Below are 21,022 nucleotides of genomic sequence, written 5' to 3'. Positions count from 1 at the left end.
ATATATATATATATATATATATATATATGTTTGTGTATATATATGTATATATATATATATATATGTATATATATATATATATATATAGTGGAAACTGAGGTAAGTAAGGATGCCCCACCACCAGAGATTGCTACTCTGATTCTCTTCTTGCAAAGGTCAGAGCAATTAGTAGCACTGTTTTAAATGTTAAGAACCTCAGTTCCACAAAAATAGAACTAATCCTACTTTTATTCCTAAAATGGTAGCCTGCTATTAAAAGCTTACTTGATTGTTGGGTAGACAATATGGTATTTGAACCAGGAAAATTAATGGAATAGAAGTGAGCTCCTAGATGACCCTTGATGTTCCAAGCTTGTTTAACTATTGTATTGTAACATTGTAAATGCAGTAGAAGCTACTGTAGAAAGAGTTTGCCTTTCAACTAGAGGCAAGACCATGTTAAGTATAGATCGAAAGAAGATGGACCAGTATAATGTAAAGTATCAAGCTGACCATAAGGACTAGTCCTGGGGGTGGGGGTGGGGTGGTGGTTCTCAGAGCTGAGACCCTGAAAAATGGGAGGTCACATAAGCTTATTTGCAAGAGTGGGAGAATATCATACATGGTAGATGGGTCCTGAAATGTCTGGCTTATGGGTATACGGATCTCAGTTCATAAAAAGAACAAGGTTCTCAGGCATCACACCTTCTTCTTTTGGCTGCTCCCGTTAGGGGTCGCCGCAGCAGATCAACTGTCTCCATATCTTTCTGTCCTCTGCATCTTGCTCTGTCACACCAACCACATGCATGTCCTCTCTCACACCAACCACATGCATGTCCTCTCTCACCACATCCATAAACATTATCTTAGGCCTTCCTCTTTTCTTTTACATGGCAGCTTCATCCCTAGCATCTTTTTTTCAATCTACTCTGCATCCCTCCTCAGCACATGTCCAAACCAACGTAATCTTGCCTCTCTGGCTTTGTCTCCAAACCTTCCAACCTGGGCTGACCTTCTAATATACTTGTTCCTAATCCTGTCTATCCTCGTCACACCCAATGCAAATCTTAACCTCTTCAGCTCTGCCACGTCAAGCTCTGACTCCTGCATTTTTGTCAGTACCACTGTCTCCAACCCATTAAACATAGCTGGTCTCACTACCCTCTTGTTGACCTTCCCTTTCACTCTTACTGGTACTTGTCTGTCACAAATCACTCCTGACACTCTTTTCCACCCACTCCATCCTGCCTGTACTCTCTTCTTCACCTCTCTTCCACACTCACCATTACTCTGAACTGTTGATCCCATGTACTTAAACTCATCCACCTTCGCCACCTCTACTCCCTGCATCCTCCGCATTCCCTCTATCCTCCCTCTCATTCACACACACATATTCTGTCGTAGTCCTGCTGACCTTCATTCCTCTTCTCTCTAGAGCGTGTCTCCACCTCTTCAGGGTGGTCTCCACCTGTTCCCTACTCTCAGTACAGATCACAATGTCATCTGTAAACATTATAGTCCACGGGGCTCCTGTCTGATCTCTTCTGTCAACCTGTGCATCACCATTGCAAATAAGAAAGGGCTCAGAGCTGATCCTTGATGTAATCCCACCTCCACCTTAAACGGATCTGTCACTCCCACTGTAGTCCTCACCACTGTCACACTACCCTTGTACATATCCTGTACCACTCTTACATACTTCTCTGACACTCTTGACTTCCTCATACAATACCACAACTCCTCTCTAGGCACCCTGTCACATGCTTTCTCTAAATCCACAAAGACACAATGCAACTCCTTCCGACCTTGTCTGTACTTCTCCATCAACACTCTCAGAGCAAACATCGCATCTGTAGTGCTCTTTCCTGGCATGAAACCATACTGCTGATCACTAATCATCACCTCCCTTCTTAACTTAGCTTCCACTACTCTTTCCCATGACTTCTCAGGCATCACACCAGTACTCCTATAATATAGTCCAACCTGCCTTACAATGCCTTCTGTGGCCTTCAAGGGGCTGTAGTGGGAGTACCAGAAAAGAAAGAGAGCTCGGGTCTATACTTAACTGTTTCTAATCTCAGAAAAAGGTGACCCAGAGAATCAATTTTTTTCTATATCCTTTTTACTCAGATTCATTCTGAAAAGCAATTATTCTATTTATTGGACACACACGCATTTATTACGCTGTGCTGGGAATCTGCAACAGGGGTGAGATCCTGTCAGGAGGAGCTGCCATCTAGGCAGCCATGGTGATACTGTGCGTCTCATTGGCCTCCTAGCCATCTTATCACTTTTATTTCTCTCTCCTAACCCCACCCCTTGGTGATGGTAAGAATAATTGCTGCAAAGGCCGCACATGTTGAGAAGTGTGCTTCCCTCACACTAACTGATATGAGTTACCGTGACCGGTTTGGGTTGCCATATTTAAGTCCTTCTGTGGCTAGCCCCCTCCCCCATTCATAACTTGCTTTCACCTAACAGCCAAGACTAAGTCAAGTGTTGAACTGGTCGAGAGCAACTAACCAGTGTGTCTATCCTAATCCCAGCATTCAATCCTGTGTCCAGTTTGACTTACATGAGCTCCACCAGTGGCTCATAGACCATAAACCACTTCTCAACCGCTCTGATAGCAAAGCTCTGCTTTTCAGAACTCTACAAAAAATTCACCAAACACCTCACTCTCTATCTTTAACTCACACAGCCATTTCATAGAAACAGCTCCCACCTTCAAATACCTAGGATTATGGCATGATCAGTCACTAAATGTCCATTTCTGTGTAGACAGAGTGAGAGCAAAAATAAACTATTTAAATTCCATAGTACAACAGAATCAGATTACTACAAGGAGGATACTCAAAACAGTGGTGTATATGGCTTGTTTAATTATGATGAAACTCCAGTGATACATTAGAAACAGATTGTGACAGTATGTCCACTTCCTGCAGTGCCCTATCCCCTTCTGCCCTATATCTTGAAAGGGGTCTCAAGGCAGATACTACAGGCGAACTTCAGTCTGGAGATCCCATTCAAATTAGGACTGGAGACAGTTGATTACTATGCATTACTCTGTCACATTCTAGGGCATGCTCAGGGAACTGGGGCAGTACTTTGACTCGAAAAGTACATGGTTGTAAAAGAAATGGGTAAAACGATTACTACATGTGTTATACATAGGGTATGCCTGCAAAAGAAATTGGCCATTTGGACAATGGAGAATAATAAGCTGGTAAATGCATCAAAAATTGAGCATAGGAGATTTAGGAGATAAACTGAATATTTAATACAGCACGCAGTGATTGAAACTGTAGATTCATTTAAGGACCCAGGTATATGTGTAGATCCATCTTTGAATTTTTCTAATCATATCATCTGGTTGGCTAATGATGTCTATATAACTATAGATTGTATGACAAGATTTATAAAGCATAGGAAATTAAAAAATTAAGTAATTGTTAGTTATATTAGGCCAAAACTTTAGTATGGAATAACAGCATGGAAACCATCAAGAGGAGAAGATTTAACACCTGCACTACACCTCAAGCAATGCATAGCCCTTCAAAACCCACACCACCAACACCCATACATAGCAACACTAAACCCACATATGCAGAGGCTCTTAACATTACTTTCCAAGCAACAAGGACCTCTGAAGCTGAAATGCAAGCAAACACCAGTCACAACCAAAGTGTCACATGGCTCACAAGACCAGTGTGCCACCCAGCAACAGCCCATAAGTAAGACAACGTACCCAACACTCGAGTCATAGGTGACTCTATATCAGGCACACTGATGTCCCACTCGCCAGGCTGAACAAGGAGACAATTGTCAGCTGCCTGTCTGCTGCCAGGATCTGCCACATAACGCATGCATTCAAGTTACTCCACAACAAGTACAAATACGACTTTGTCATTGTCCATGTTGGTGTTAATGACTAGAGACATCCCTCCCAGGACTACATGAAGAGAGATATGGAAGAGCTCTTGGATCATGTGGCACAGGCAGGTATGACCCTAGCCCTGAGTAGCATCCTGCCTTCGCCCAGAATGATACCACAGTATAAAGACAAAATGGTTGACTTCAGCAATTGGCTAAGCTTCTGGTGTCATTCAAAGGGGATGCAGTATCTGTCTGCCTCGGACGACACGATCGACAAACCACAATGCTTTGCCAGAGATGGTCTGCACCTGTCACTCCTGGGATTCAGGTTACTGGCTAAGGCTCTTGCCACCCCTATTGTGCCTTTTTTAGGCAAGGCTCAAAGGACAAAACCACCACCGTAACAGGTACAAGTATGCAAAATGTGAATGTAATGCTACTCAATGCTAGAAGTCTAAACCTTAAAATGCACTCTCTCGAGGCACTCCTAAAAATGGAGAACATCCAATATCTGTGCAGTAACTGAGACCTGGTTCAAGGCTCCAGAGAGTACTCCTGCAATACCAAGCTACAACTCACACTTTTTGGCCACCAAACCAGGACTGAAACATTAAAGGTGGAGGAGTGTCCATATTCACCAAAGATATTCACACCTCCAAACTAGTTGCCTAACACAGTGCATCCGAAATTGCCCAGGTGTAACTAACACTAGGTAAGACTGCAATCCAATTTGTAGCTTGCTACAGATCCCTCACCATGCCCCAAGATTCTCGCTCCACCTTTCTAAACATACTGGAAAATATTAAGATACAACCAAACACCCTAAAACTGCCATTAACTGGGAAAACTACTCTTGTACCAACACCTTTGCCTAACGGTTCCTGGAATTCATAAATTCCAATGCCCTGGATCAACTAATCCATAATCCCACTAGGGGCTCCAATATCCTGGGCCTGGTCATTACCAACATGAGAAATCTATGCTCCACACTAGTGGTCACCCCCTCGTTGGTTAGGTCTCACCATAAGCTAATCACCTTTGACATCCATATCCCACCCCCCCAGTAAGGAAACCTCCATAAAAAAACTTCTCAAGGCCAACTTCATGCTACTCAAGTCAGAAGTGACAATCTTCATGACACCCATGCAGACGGGAACTGAAAGTTAGACTGCCAAATCCTGCACTAAGCACTGTATGAGCACATCCACTCGTGCATGAATCGTGCCATCCGAAATTGAACAAAGACGCTCTCCTCCAAAAAACGGAAGCCAATCTGGTGGTCCTCTGTCATAAATTATACAACAGAAGGAAGAAACTGTTGCAGAAAAGAGGAAAATCCCAGGATGCAAAAAACTCCTTTACCAGCCTCAGTAAGAAGCTGAGCTCTCTCATAAAATTCTCCAAAGCTAGTTACGAAAATAAAATTGCCAAAGATTCCAAAGACAACCACAAGGCATTCTATAGCTGTGTCAATAATCTAAATGGCAATGCTCAGATCTGCTCTGAGCTACAACAGAATGGCTTTAAATATACTGATGCAAAGGACATTGCCAATATCCTGGCAGATCGATTCAGTGCCAAATTCACCCCCCCCACCACCCCCTAAAGGGCCCATCTCAATAACGAAAGATTGCCACATTCCGGTAATCAGTGCCACACAGGTAAAAAATACACTCTTCAAAGCTAAGAATACAGCATCCATGGGACCAGGTGACATCTCGGGCTGTGTACTACATGAACTAAAAAATGAACTGGCACCTCACCCAAGTGTCATGTTTAATCATAGCCTCACCTCAGGCTTTGTGCCCACTGAGTGGCACATGGCTACAGTTATCCCACTCCACAAGGGGGGGGATCCACCTTGGATCCTGGGAACTACCATCCCATCAGTTTGATGATCCTGATCTGCAAGGCCGTGGAACATATCATGGAACTTATAAACAAAGGCATTGGCAACCTTCAAACACTGGACCCCACCCAATTTGGGTTTGTGAAGGGCCAATTGTGTCTCCTGAACCTAACTGACTTCTTTGAATCAGTCTCCAGAGCTGTGAACGAGGGTAAGGCGGTCCACACAGTCTAGCTGGACTTCGCCAAGGCCTTCGACGCCATCTCCCACTCTGAAATCATAGATAAACTTACTAATCTGAGCATAAATCCCTACGTCACTCGATGGGTTGCCATCTGGCTTAGAGAGAACCCACACTGTAAAAGCAGCTGACTCCAAATCCAGCTCCAGACAAGTGGAGTACCTCAGGGTTCAGTCCTGGGACTGCTGTTGTTTGGCATCTACTTCTCTGAAGTACAGGCCAACACTAAGGGATTCTTGCTAACAAACTTCGTAGATGACTACAAACTGGGAGCCATTACTGAATCCCCAAATGATGTGGATATTCTACAAAAGGGCTTTACAGAAACAAATGCTTGATGCCAGAGCCATGGGCTCAAGCTCAATGCCAAGAAGTATATAGTTATCCCCTTTGGGAAAAATCATGTATCCATGAATTGCCACATAGGTGGCAGTACACTAAACACCAAAAGTGTGATAAAAGACTTAGGAACACAGGTGGACAGTGGTCTCGCCTTCGATAACCACATCGCCACAACAGTCAAGAAATCCTTCTATGTGGCACACCTCATCACTAAGGGCTTTTCATCCAGAAAAAAGGAGGTCAGTGTCTCACTGTACTCATCCCTTATTAGACCCATCATAGAGTACAGCACCCCGTTTGGTATGCATCTCACAAGACATCTGCAGCAACTGGAAAGGCCACAGAAACACCTCACTAAAAGAATCACAGGCCTAAAGCAGATGCCCTATGCTGACCGACTAAAAAAAACTCCAGCTATATTCTGTTGCATATAGTCTACTCTGAGGCAATTTCTGCTTAACATACAAGGCCATGTCAAACCCAGAGCTGTTGGACATGCTACACTTAATGAAATCCAAATCCATCAAAGCCACATGCTCCAGGGACCTAAACCTTGTCATCAGAATGAACAAAACATGCTGGGGGATAGGTTCCTGACCCAGAGACTCCCCATACTCTGGAACAGACTGCCCATACATGTCAATTGGAGCGCCTCCTTGGCCCTCTTCAAAAGGAACCTTGACGACTGGATGGGGGATAGGAAATTTACCCCGGGATCATGCTAGTTGAGTCCAGGGAAGTAAATATTGTGGGAAAAAATATCCAGGGAATTATGGCTAGACTTGTATAGGCCCTAGGGCCAATAGCCTAGTACCAACCTATAAACCTTATAAGAAAATGGATGTGAGGAAACTGGAAAGAGTACAGTGGAAATATGCTAAGGGCATCTATAGATGTAAAAATGTGTTGTTTTGAAAGACTAAAATATCTGAACTTGTACAGTGTCTTATATAGATATTTAAGAGGAAATATTATTTATAGATATTTAAGAGGAAATATTATTTAGGTATATAAGGCATTTAGAGACCACTGCCTCTAGGAATGTTTGAGGTTATCAAAAAGCAGTGGAGAATCATCAGACAACCTACGTAGAATATTCTGCAGGAATGAGAAGTGTATTAGTTCTCCTGAGAGAGTAATTGATGCATGGAATAGACTACCAAATTACATTAAAGCAAGCAGTAGTTTACATATTTTTAAGATCATCCTGGACATTTATGGGAACAACTGTTTTGGTATATTGGCAGGCTAGAAAGGGCATTATTGCTGGTGCATGAAATATTTCTATATATGTATGTTATGTTCATATATATTTGATAGCTGCATGTTTCTTATGTGTTATACTATATACTCCGCTTTATGTGGTCATGTAATATTTATGGGTGTTTATCACTGAAGCGCCAGTCATTGAAACTACAACAGCCCTTCACACTCACTCCATGCTGACATCTACATTAAAAAAAAAAAAAAAGCTACGCACCCTTAAGACAACCACTGCCCCTGTCCAACTTCCATCAGAATACCTCAAACTTGCTGCAGATAGCCTTGCATATCCCATCTCAGTTATAAAATGCTTTATCCAATAATCATGTCCCGACATTATGAAGAAAAATCCTATATAATACTCCTCCATAATGGTGATTCATCAACCAAACTCAAAAACTAATAGACCAATTGTCATTCTCTCACCCTTATCCATAATCTTGGAAAGATTTATTCAGTCTCAATTTGCTGCATATATTTCTCATAACCTCCTCTCTCCCTCATAGCATGGTTTCAGATCCAGTCACAGTACAACCACTAGACTTCTAAGTTTCACAGATAAATAAATCACAATAGAAATTCAGGTATTCTAATCTCAGCCCAGTTTCTGAAACTATCCAAGGCAGTCGACACAATCAGTCCAAATGTTCTACTAACTAAACACTCTTCCTCCTTATGTAACTGGTTTCTTTGTTACCTCATTAATAGTGCCCAAGCAATGAAATGGCAAGATGTTTTTTCTCATCTTTCCTTCCTATATCTGTCAGAGTTCCACAAGGCTCCATCCTAGAACCAGTTTAACTTATCAACAACCTTAACACAGCAGCCAAAGAGGCCACCATAATACAATATGCTGATGACTCTGTGTTGCTGGGACACTATCCATGCACCAAACACTCCTCCAGAAATTCTTATCTTACATAGAGTTTTGGCTTGACAACTCACAACTCCTTCCGAATCGAAAAAAAAAAAAAATTGCTACTACTGTTCATCCCCAGCTTCCCCCCTTCACACAGAAAACTACCTTTAATATTGTCATCCAACAAGACCAGTATACAACTGCACACTAAACTACTTGGTGCGATTTATAGATGGTCACCTGAAATTTGATATCCACCTTCAGGAAGCCATAAAGAAGACCTGTGGAATGCTGGGCTGCATCTATGAAGTAAAACGCTCACAGACTCTGCTTGACAAAACATAGCCATTTCATTTCTACTCCCCACACCATTATATGCCTTTCCTATCTTAACCACTCTCAACTCCTGTCTCAGCCAAACTAAAACAGTGCTACAGTAAAGTAGTCAAATTCTCAACCAACCAACAATACAGATCACGTTGTTGTTGATCTCTAAAACAACAGAAGTGACTTGAACTAAATAATTCTGTCTTGTACTCAGAATTAATTGCAATCTTCAAACTAATGCACAGCCCTGAAAAATGTCCATCTCTTCACTCCAGTCAACCTTGCTCTACTAAGAGACCTCTTTGAGCCACTGATGAATCATTACTCTCCATATCTAAAACTAACAGTGCAGGATATTCGCTGGATTCACACTGCATTGCTATTAGCTGGAATACCATCCCACTCTACTTAAGAATATTCTGCAACCTGAAGGACTTTAAATGCCAGCTGAAGTAAACCCGACAGATAAGTGGCGCTATATAGCTTGCACCTCCACCGTTAAACTGATACTAATATAGCTGTCTGAATTCATTGTCATACTACTATCACAACTATACCCTCCTCTATCTTCTCATCTCTGTTATCTTCCTTGCACTTCTTACCCTTCTTCCTTTCTGTATTCTGCTGTAACTCTCTTCCTTGGCTTCCTATGTCCTAGATTTTGAACAAGTTTTTATAGTAATACATATTCTTACATAAAACCCGTCTGTCTGCATACTGATGATATTGCACTGCATATACCTCTGTGTATTTAAAAGTTATTCATTTTCAACTGTTGTAACTGTTATTTTTAATCAAAACAGTGATGTAGCCGATGCCAAGAATGTCTAAATAATATTACTTCTGCTCATGAAAGAAGCTGACTGTAAATGAAGATACAGTGCCAATGATGCCCATGATGGAACTTTTCCCCTGGGCTTCCACTGAAAAAAGGCAGTGCTCTGATGGAATTTCCCTGTAAGCAAACATCAATAAATAAATGTTATTGTCTATACATTGTGTTAGCACTTCAATCTGTATACAAGTACACGTCCCTGTTGACTTCATAGGGTTAAAGAATTGAAGAGAGGGAAGAAAGATGTGGAATATAAGTGGTCCTCGTGCCCCATACCTCAGTGCCTTGCTGACCTGAAAATTGCACTAGTTGTTGTCGGTAGGGATTGCTACTTTGTGGAGAAAATGTGGCTTGGAAACTGGGCACAGAATTTATGTCTTTGGAAAGTCAGAGTGGGCAAAGCCCATTTTCAGTGGGGGTTTTGGGAGAAAAGTTCCATCGCTGCATATTTATATTAACAAGTGAATGCCAGACAGTGTTTGGAGAAACGATGATTGCACTCCTTAGAAAAAAAACATAGCGTCAGGACAGGTATATACAATAAATTATTTACAGCAATATGTAGAAGTCTGTACAGTTCTGGTAGCTTTAAATTCATGCAGGCAGTAAATGGATTCATACTGTAGAAGGGAAAGTAGGTAAACCTTAAATGTTATGATTTACTCTAAACAGCAATCTCTTCTGAAGATCTGGTAGTATGGTAAGTACCGTACTCAACCACTCTGTGTTTAATTTTCTACTGAAAAAAAAATACCAGCAGCTGATGCAGATGGGATCTTGGTTTAACATTTCCATCATCACCCTTCTTTTTACTGTTTTTATACATTCGTTTGGGGTGTTGAATCAGCTGTTGTCACCTCTCTCAAATCAGTGCCACTCTCCTACCTTGTTTGTCTTACTGTTTTAGATCTCGCATGTAGTCTAGCCATTTCTTGGCTGGATGTTGTCATTTCCTCTTTCCTTTTCTTCCTGTTTCTCCCAAATCATCATCATTGTGACATCCCCACTTTAGGCCAGTAATGAAGGAACCTGAATCCTCACCACTGACACTGAAGAGGGACAGTCAAGTGAAATAAAAATTTATACACCCAGTATTTAGAGATGCAGCTCTCTGTGGGAGCTGGGTCCTCTCTCTATCTCTCTCACTCTCTTGTTCTCTTTCTCGAGATCCCCAATAAGACTCTGGCACAGCTGTAGGGTTGAGTCCTCAGCCAAGTGTCCATGCCAAGTCCTCCAGCACACTCTCTCTCTCTCTCTCTCTCTCTCTCTCTCTGAAACTAATGCTTTGTGTCCCTGCTCCAAGCAGCTGACACACACACACACACACACACACACACACACACACACACACACACACACACACACACACACACACACACACACACACACACCCTTGCTAAGATCTGCTGCACACTGTTGGTACATTTTTAATACAAGCAGCTTTACAAATGCATTTTTTTAACAGAAACATCTCTACAGATCAGTTTGATATACAAATGACATAAAATTACAAAATTCCAGCTAGCTATGTTGGCATATGTCACACATCCACTGCCCTACTTCTCCTGGTGTAGCTGGCAATACCTCACATAGTCACAGTCATCTTTCCTTCACATGTGCCTGAACCTCAAAATCTGTTCTGCAGGACCTTCTTTGCAACTGGGGTTATTTTAATTTCTGCTCTGATGTTCTCATTTCCTCATCTTTCCCAGAGTGTGCATCCCACCACTCATCTCAGGCACTTCATCTTCATTACATCTAGCTTCCTCAACTGTTATGCCTTCACTTCCAGGTTTCTGTGCCATATAGAAGTACTGGTTGCACTACTTCTTTGTACGCCTTACTTTTTAACAACTTTGTCATTCTTGTGTCATATGCTACTCCTGACATTCTGCACCAGTTGGCTACAACACTTCTGATTCTAGCTTTGACCTTATTCAGACTTCCCATCTCCTCAACTACCCCTCTCAGATACTTGAAGCAGTTAACATGTTCAGTAGTTTCCCTTCTATTTCAATTTTCAACTTCTGCTGTTTTCCCCTTTTTGCTGCCATGACAATTGTTTTGTCTGTGCTCTGTTTCATACCATACCCTTTCTGTTTTACATTGCAGTCCCCCTATTACTTGCTGAAGTTCCTGTTCAGTGTCCGTCTGTACTACCATATTGTCTGTATACAGCAGCTTTGTTGAATTGTCCCTTCTAACCCATTTTGTAGTGTAGTCCATCATCAGTTTTAAGAGCATTGAGCACAAAGCTGAACTCTGATGCACACCCATTGAGAACCACTCTTGAGAGCCTGATCACTATTCTGCTTTTATCATTGGGTCCTTATGCATAGTAATTCTTCCATTGTTTCTGAGACTTAAACTATCACAGGACTGCCCAAATCAGCATTCTTGTGATGTTCTGTACTTTTTGCAGGGAAGGCCCAGTTGGACTCTTTCCTCATCTACAGCTTCTTTGTCTCTGCAAACATTGGTTGATTGGTTGTGCTGCATGATGATCTGAATCCAAGCTGCTAACCTCCCATGTTTAAACTCCATATTCTTTTATCAATTTTCCTCTCCTGCACCTTTCATGTAGTGTGATACGGTTTCGATACCGGTTCTACCCACAACTGTGAATGTTCTCTTTTGTTCTTTTACACTAGAATGCTTTTTCTTCAGTCATATGGGATGTACCTCTCTCTTCCCCCTGCTGTTGAGTACCCTCAGGAGCCATTTCTTCCCTTAGCCAATATATTGACCATCTGAACTTGCTACCTTTATTGACTTTATTTTCCTTGGTGCTTTCTTACTTTTTAGGGTTGTTTTTCTTCCTCTTTCATCATGGGCTATGCATGGGGCAGTGCAGGTTCTGTGGGTTTTTCTTCATTCAGAAGTTGCAGGGAAGTACTCCTTCTGTCTGCCTTTGTTTTCCTGTGGACTGATAGGCAGGAATCTTGTTTTAACATCTCATACAAAGGATAGCATCTCAGGATTGCAGTAACTACTCCCTCAGTAAACTTCACTGACATTGCTGTTACATAAAATCCTGTACCTAGTGGGTATAGAAATCACAGCTTATTGATCTTCATGGCATCAAAGGAATGTATGTTTTCTACTGACCTTCACAGATTGATCTTGCATCATTTAGCCATGCTGCTGCAGAGACCCAGTGTAGGCTTTTAAAAGTATTCTTAAATGCATTTACTACCTGTCTCTTTACTCCTCATAGCTTTAAGCTACTGCATTTTCTAGCTGTGACTTTATTACCATTTCCCACTTCCTGTATAGTTTTGTTGATGACATCCTTGTTATATTACACTTATTTACTTGCTGATGTTAAGCTGGTATTTTTTATACATATTCACCTTTTTATGCATACACACAAATACATATGAATGTAGCTTGGTCTTCAGAAGACCCAACCTATCAAAACCTGTAATTGTGCGGTGGGATGTCCAGCATTCCCATTAACTCAGAATGACTAGAGAATTATAGTTTTCTATTTTATTTTCACTGGGGGGTCTGTAGCTAAATCTTGGTGAAAGTGACACAGCCAAATCAGAGTATTGATGAGTAGCACTGCCAGTCATGAAAGAATGGTCATCACATGGTTGGTCTTCTGTCTGTAGTACAAGGCCCTGTACGTACACACACAGTCACATACATGTATGCATTTTGTTGTCTTATTGACCTAATGGAACTTCTTCCTCAAACCAGATTTTTTTTCTCTTGATAATACTAGTACTTACAATTGTGAGTGTACCTTGCTGGTAATATAAACCTCAGAATAGGTGGAAAAAGAAAGCCCTAAAAATGAATATGCGTATCCCTGTAATAGTAGTCCCTCTGACAAAAAATATTGCAAGGTGATTTTAAACTGGTAATCTGTTGAAGTACTGCCATATATATTTGTGTTTTGTTTAATACATTTCCGTACTTTTTTCAGCCTGTACAGCAAAGAAGCCATGGCTGGAATGATAGAACTATTGATGATCGGAAGGTATCACATTTACAAAGTATATGGGACAAAAGCTACAAGCCTGCAGGTGACAGTGTGTGCTCCACAGAACATCTGCAGGTATCTGAAAAACCTTGCCTACGAGGAGTTGAAAGAGTGATTAGTACAAGTAAACTGAAACTACCTAGCAAAGTATCGGTTGCTAAAAGGCCAAGAGATGGTAAGCAATAAATGTTTCATGCTGTATGTAGATAGTTCAGAAGATTGCTAGCAAGAATGTTTAGTTGCCTTTCTGGGAACAAAGGGCACATCATAAGTTCTCTGTAGCCCAGGTTTGGAAGCAGACCTAAGGATCAGTATTGGTAGCCTTATGTGTACAAAGTATAGTGTTAGGGGAGGCCAGAGAATGTGAAATGTGACATCCTACAGAACATCTTTAGGACAGTTCAGCGGAAATGGAGGACTGATGCATTAACTTTTGACGACCCTTAACAGAAAGTAAGGAATTTATCATTGGAGAATTGCAGCTGGGAAAGATGGACTCTCATTACCAATATTTGTATTGCTAATGGGAAAAACACCTCCTCCTTTTTCAGTGTGACAGTGCCATAAGAACTTGATCCCTGCAGTCTTCACCACAGATATTCAGAAAAGCCTCTAGTCTTAGAAGATCTGAGCTGTAGCCTGGCTGTGTGTCTGTCTGGCTGTGTGTCTGTCTGGCTGTGTGTCTGTCTGGCTGTGTGTCTGTCTGGCTGTGTGTCTGTCTGGCTGTGTGTCTGTCTGGCTGTGTGTCTGTCTGGCTGTGTGTCTGTCTGGCTGTGTGGCTGTCTGGCTGTGTGGCTGTCTGGCTGTGTGTGTGTGAGTGCGCTTTGTAAGTACATCTGGCGAGGAAGGAGAGATAGTGACTTGGATACAAGATTAGTGAAGATTAGGGTGAATGTCCCTTTCCTCCCAAAAAACTCTGTCATAATATTAAAACTCTCTGCAAATGATTAGTGTAGTAAGAGTCGCAATATAAACTCTGCTGCTTAATATAGTCAGGGGTGTTTAAGCCTTCTTAAGTACAGCTATGTCATAATGATTTTAGTATACTTAACTGTGTTTCTAACATCCATTTCCCCATCTTTGCATTTTTCTGACACCACCTGAATCTTAGAGGGTGTTTTCTGTAGTCAGTTTTCTTTTTGTTAATTTCTGAGTCCCTGTGGATGGCTGGGCATGTTTTGAGGTCTGTTGCTCATGGTAGCATGTGTCACCTTTGGTTCAGATAGACATCCCTGCATTATGACTTGGTTGCATTTGCACCCAAACAATACACAGTTTTCCAAACCACTTTACTGTTTACTTCTCTTTTTAGCAATCACGGTAGGAAATGTAGAGAATGGATACCAAAAAAAGCTTTCTGGACCTTTGGTGCTATTATACCCATCATAACATGAATTGAGGTCATCCCATGCACTGTCTGAGACAAAAGCATGACATAAATTATTGCCAACACTACCATAATTTCAGCCTGATGATTTAAGGTTACAGATGTAAAGTATTTCAGGTCTACCTTATAGCACAGCACTTAATGACTATGTAGTCAAGCCATCATAGGATTGAGTAAATAGTCCTGATAAGAAATTAAGGTGGGATTCAGGCTTAAGATAAGAGATCTGGAGACCAAACATGGATACTGTTTGCAGTCCAGTACGACTGAGACGGTCTCTGTTCCTTTCTCTGCTTTAGTACTCTAAATGAGAAATCATTCTATAGATGTTAATAGTAATTGTATTTGCTGCAGTAATGATTCTGGAAACTTCTTGCCTGTAGAAAATCCGATATTCAGCCCAACTTCTACAGCTCTGTACCTTCCTTCTCCAGGCCTGGTGGACTCCCATCTCAGTGTCTGGATGTTCGTGATACAACAAGGATGTCATTTGGTGCCATCTTTATTATTTTTTTCTTGATGCAGTTCACAGAACATCAGATGCACTAATTAATGTTGCTTCATTACTCTGGCAGTGCAAAATGCTTCTGGAGCTCCAATAACTACCTAACTGGGGAAGACTTTCTTGTTTGTTATATTTTCTTACTAGGTATTGATCTGTATTAGCATTTGTAAGAACTAAACTAGATGTCTGAGAAAGAAGTTGAATAGCTGTATTGATATTGATACTGGGAAACACATCTCTCACAAAGATTTTCATTATAGACGTGTATTATGCTTGGGTCCAGGGCATGGCTTGCCTAATTGCCCCCATTGTGCTTGTTTCAATCACAGGGCAATCAAGCATAGGGCTAAACATTTCCATGACTACTTGGCACTGAAGTGGGTGGTACTTGGTCTCTGACTACCATGGCATGGCTAGATCTAACCCTGAATTTCTGTCCAAAAAAAGTGTTCAGAGAAGCTGCTAAAAAGGAAAGTACATTGAGCGGCCAACAACAGTCTATCAGAGTTGGAAAGCCTCTTTAGACGTGTCTGTTTCTGCTGAAGCCTGTGGTGCATCCCCTTCCAGAGGTTGCCAAACTTTTGAATAATGGCACATCCACTTGGTACTAAGCACTCCATTGTCAGTCAGTCCCAAGGCCTCTCTGTGGATCTTGGGTTCTAATGTCCATGTTCTAGCTAGCAAAGGGGAAGGTGGCATTTCCACTCAGTTTGCACTTTAGGTCAGTAGATATCGGATTAAGGTCTCTGGCATTTACTAATGACCAGAGTCTAGCAGAATGGTCCCCATTTCCGAATACAGGGCTGAACAAATTATGCCTCAATAGATGGTCACCAGCTTGTTTCAGTTTGATTTGGATGAGCCCTATCCCTTCAGGTTTGTCCCTGATTTTATGAACTTTCTGAAATCTAGGCAGCCTGCCCCTGATTTTCTATCATTGTTTATCGAACTTCTTATAAAAGAAAAATGCACCTTTCCCCACAAAAGGCTCCTGGTACCTCTAACTAAAAGGCTGATTAACTGACCTATGTGAACCAGATATCTGCCCTATGTGAACCAGATATCTGCCCTATGTCAGTATGACTTTTGTACTGCATGCACCCTATCTTCTGCTTCACCACCTGAAGATGTCTTATTTGGGGGCACCCTTCACAGAATTAAGGAAGTGTTCAAATTGGAAGTTAAAGAATTATCCCAGTCTCAGACTGGGTATAGGGATTTTCTGGTCTTGCCTCAACCTAAGCCATGAGCCATTTCTTCAATCATGGAAATACTAGACGATGAATTTGCAATTACATCAGTGGAAACAATTTCCAAACCTCCTGCTCCTAGGAAGCCAGATTGGTTTTACAAGGTCCAAGTCTCCACAGATATCTCTTCAGAATAATTTAGTCCAGCCAGCTTTGGTGTCCTTGGGTTTCAAACAAGTCACAATTTGATAATGGTAAGCACTTTAGACTGGACCACCAGCCTTTATCAGACAAAATTACAAAAAAAGTCTCCAATGTATATAACAACACTGACTAATCAATCAATTAATTAAAAACACAATTAAAAATGCACACTTTTGTGTTATTAACCTCCCCTAGTGAGTTATAATATTAATACACCTTTACCTATCTATTAAAAAGTTTTAATTTTAAAACACTTGAAATAGAGATCGTATCATTTAGACCTGGTCTCACCGAAGCATGTAAAAGGTTTGCCACCAATATTCTCTATTTTTAAGATGCACTTTCCATGAACCCCCCCCCCCCAAGTACCCACCTTTACCTATTCTAATACTACAAACCCAAACTTACGATCTTGGTTTAATTCAAGATATTTAAAAAGGGAATTTGTGTTTTTCTTCTTACTAATTTCATACAAGTGTTTGTAAATAAGCTGTCTCATTTTCCGTTCTGTCTTACCTATATAATAGGAAGAACAGTCCAGACATTTTGCTGTGTATGTAACTCCCTTAGTACTACAATTGAAAAAAAAAAAAAAAAAACGGTATACTAATTTCCATTCCACCTAGGGAAACATTATCACATTCTAATATGTTTCTACATTGGTTACACATTACATTTCCTCATCTTACCCTTTACTCTAGTTTGCATTTTTGGAAATTTCCCACAGGTCTGGAAGAAAACAGCCTATTATATTTGGAACTGGTACAAATGTTCGACAGACAGATGTGAGCTCCTGGGAATCTTAATAAAATATAATACACAATGCATGGAGCAGTTAAATCAAAAGATTGTATCACTTGCTAAAACTATTAAAAAAACATTGCTTTTAATGCCTTTCAACATCTTCTTTCGGCTGCCCCCGTTAGGGGTCGCCACAGCGGATCAACTGTTTCCATTTCTTCCTGTGCTCTGCATCTTGCTCTGTCACACCAACCACCTGCATGTCCTCTCTTCCCACATCCATAAACCTTATCTTAGCCCTTCCACTTATCCTGTTACCTGGCAGCTTCATCCTTAGCATCATTTTCCCAATATACTCTGCATCCCACCTCAGCACATGTCCAAACCAACGTAATCTTGCCTCTCTGGGCTGACCCTCTAATATGCTTATTCCTAATCCTGTCCATCCTCGTCACACCCAGTGCAAATCTTAACATCTTCAACTCTGCCACGTCAAGCTCTGACTCTTGCTATTTTGTCAATGCCACTGTCTCCAACCCATATATGCCTTTTACCATCAGTATTTTAAAATCTTTAATCAAGTAGACAATTTGTGTAAAACTGTCATTGAGAGAAAAAAATCGCAAATTAAAGAGGGATCGTTTGGATTATGCCAATGGGAGAGCATACCCTAAACCATCACGACGTGGTCAACAAAGTAACAGAGACAGTGTTTTATGGCATTCCATCTTATGAGGAAAGCAGTGCTTCAGACTGAAGGGAACCCTCTACAAGCCAGCAGAATACCCCTTTAGAGGAGGGGAATGTTCGACGTTCAGAAAGAATTTGCAACAAGAAAGGGAATTATTTGAGTCGCGAGAACACAGGCTTTGGAATATACAATGTAAGGAGGAAGAGAACAGGCTCTTATCACTGGGGGAACTATCACCAGAACTGGTAGGTGAACTAATGGGTAATCGAACATATGAACTTGTCAGTAATAGCACTGGTGACTTTAAAATCTATAATTATAGCTCCTGCCAACTTAATTTTAATTATGCAGACCTGTTTAAGGCCTGACATTTGTGCCAAACAGGAGGGCTAAAATTACGGATCCAGCTCACTGACTTAAAATTATATACCAAGAAATTAAATTTGGCTGTTCATTTTCAAGGTACTATTGTGATGGACCAAAATCATTAGACTACCAAGTACTTTTAATCCAAGTTTACACCCGGTATTGAAACTCTTAGAAGAAATATGTGAGCTGGACTTTAGACATTTGTTGAAAAATGTTCATGCATATTCAGTCTGTAGTTTAACATCTGAACAGCGGTCCTTAGTGGGATACTTTGAGGAGCAGGGGTGACTTATGTTTTATGCAACCAGATAAGGGGGGAGGCTTGGTGGTAATGAATGTACTTTACTATAACCAATGAATGTTGCAATTGTTATATGAAAATACATATGTGGAAGCATCTTTAAATGAGTTAAATGTTTCTTATGCAAGAATTGATTACTTTTAAGAAGATATGCTTACCCAAGGGAAATTACCACCGAAGCCCATTCATTTATGTCTGTAGAACACCCTAAGGTGGAAACAATCTTTGGAATACCAAAGATCCACAAGGACTTAAATGATCCACCTTTACGTCCAATAGTGGACGCTAGTCACTCCAAAACTCATTTTATAGCCAAGTTTGTTGATATGCAGTTAAAAAGCAAATTCAAAACATTGGAATATTTATGTTGTGATTCATGGGACTGTCTTTCTAAATGTAATGATGTGCGGGGAAAGTATAAACAATTTGGATGTTATAATGTTTATAACTGTGAATGTTAGATTTGTACACTTGTATTCCACATGATGTAGGCATTGAATGGTTTACAGAATTTTTTACTGATATTATACCTATTGGTCAAGACAGGATTAATCTTCTATCACATCTGTTGGAACTAGTGTTGTTCAAAAATTATATTTTTTATGATGGTCATTACTTTAAACAAGTTAAGGAAGTGACTTTGGGGTCTCCTTTAGACCCTCTCTATGCAAATGTTATGGCCAGTTTGGAGAGGAACTATTTGTCTCTGAATATGTCTCATGTAAGAATGCATACACATTTTTTAGATGATTTATTTTTTATATGGGATGGACCTAAGGAATTAATATATGAATTTATAGAACATCTCAATGAATCTACTGAATTTTTGAAATTTTCTTTTCAAATAGGTTAATTTAATATTGCTTATTTGGATGTTTTAAGTGAGGATGTATATAGGGGTTGCTTGAAGTCTACCATACATAGAAAGAAGACCTATTTTAATAAATGTTTGCATTTTTCAAGTAGCCATCCATTTCATGTTAAAAAGGCAGTTCCCAAAGGTTAAATGGTGTGGGCAGCAAGGATGGTTACTATCTTAAATTAATTTATTGATGAATGTCATTTTATAGGGCAAATGTTTTTGAATAGGGATTATCCTAAAGCATTGGTAGAAGCTGTGACTATGGAAGTGACAAGAATTTCTGGCCAATTTAAACCTTTGTTAAATTATGGTATGGATATGGAAGTTATGGTTAACAATGTAGATGAAACCAACATAGCTGAGACTGATGTTATCCCAGTTATTAACACTAGGAATTAAAGTTCCCCTAATAAGATGAGTTTTAGTACCACCTTTGCAAATGATAGTGGACCCATCATGCAGGTATTACAAAAGAATTGGGATCTTATTTCAGGCAATGTTGAACTAAGTAACATACTGAGGCTGAATCCTAAAGTTATGTGCAAAAGGGTTAGAAACTTAGAAAGGCTGGTGTGATTCTTGCTCAGTGGTAAAAAAAGAGTAAAAGGTAAGATGAGGAAATGTAATATGTGTAACCAATGTGGAAACATATTAGAGTGTGATAATGCTTCCCTAGGTGGGATGGAAATTAGTATACCTGTTTTTTTCAATTGTAGTACTAAGGGAGTTGTATATGCAGCTAAATGTCTGAACTGTTCTTCCTATTATGTAGGTAAGACAGAACGGAAAAGGAGATGGCGTATTTATGAACACTTGTATGAAATTTGAATTAAACCAAGATCATAAATTTGAGTTTGTAGTATTAGAACAGGTAAAGGTGGGTCCTGGGGGGGGGGGGTCCATGTAAAGTGCATCTTGAAAATAGAGAATATTGGTGGCAAACCTTTTTAAATGCTTTGGTGAAACCAGGTCTTAGTGAGATCATCTCCATTTCAAGTGTTTTAAAATTAAAACTTTTAAATAGGTAGATGTGTATTAATATTATAAGTCACTAGGGAAAGTTAATAACACAAAAGTGTGATTTTTTTTTTTTTTTTTTTTTTTTTTTTTTAATCGTGTTTTTAATTAATTGATTAATTAGTGTTATATATTGGAGACTTTTTTGTAATTTTGTCTGATGAAGGCTGGTGGTCCAGTCGAAAGCGTTTTT

The 21,022-nt window shown here is 40.3% G+C and overlaps 1 protein-coding gene across 1 annotated transcript in view; it reads left to right on the top strand.

The window, feature by feature from the left end:
* The window catches only part of EXO1 (exonuclease 1), a gene marked incomplete in the record, with an annotated part of 597,212 nt that overhangs the window by 174,148 nt on the left and 402,042 nt on the right, over positions 1-21,022 (top strand). The window contains 1 exon segment of the mRNA XM_044058406.1: positions 13,506-13,737. Within this exon segment, the coding sequence (XP_043914341.1) occupies positions 13,506-13,737 (232 nt within the window).

Source organism: Protopterus annectens, chromosome 1.part2, assembly GCF_019279795.1.
Source record: "Protopterus annectens isolate FY-2018-M chromosome 1.part2, PAN1.0, whole genome shotgun sequence".
In the NCBI taxonomy this organism is placed as follows: Eukaryota; Metazoa; Chordata; order Ceratodontiformes; family Protopteridae; genus Protopterus; species Protopterus annectens.
The sequence above is the reverse complement of the archived record's forward strand: the minus strand, read 5'-3'. Positions and strand labels throughout refer to the sequence as shown.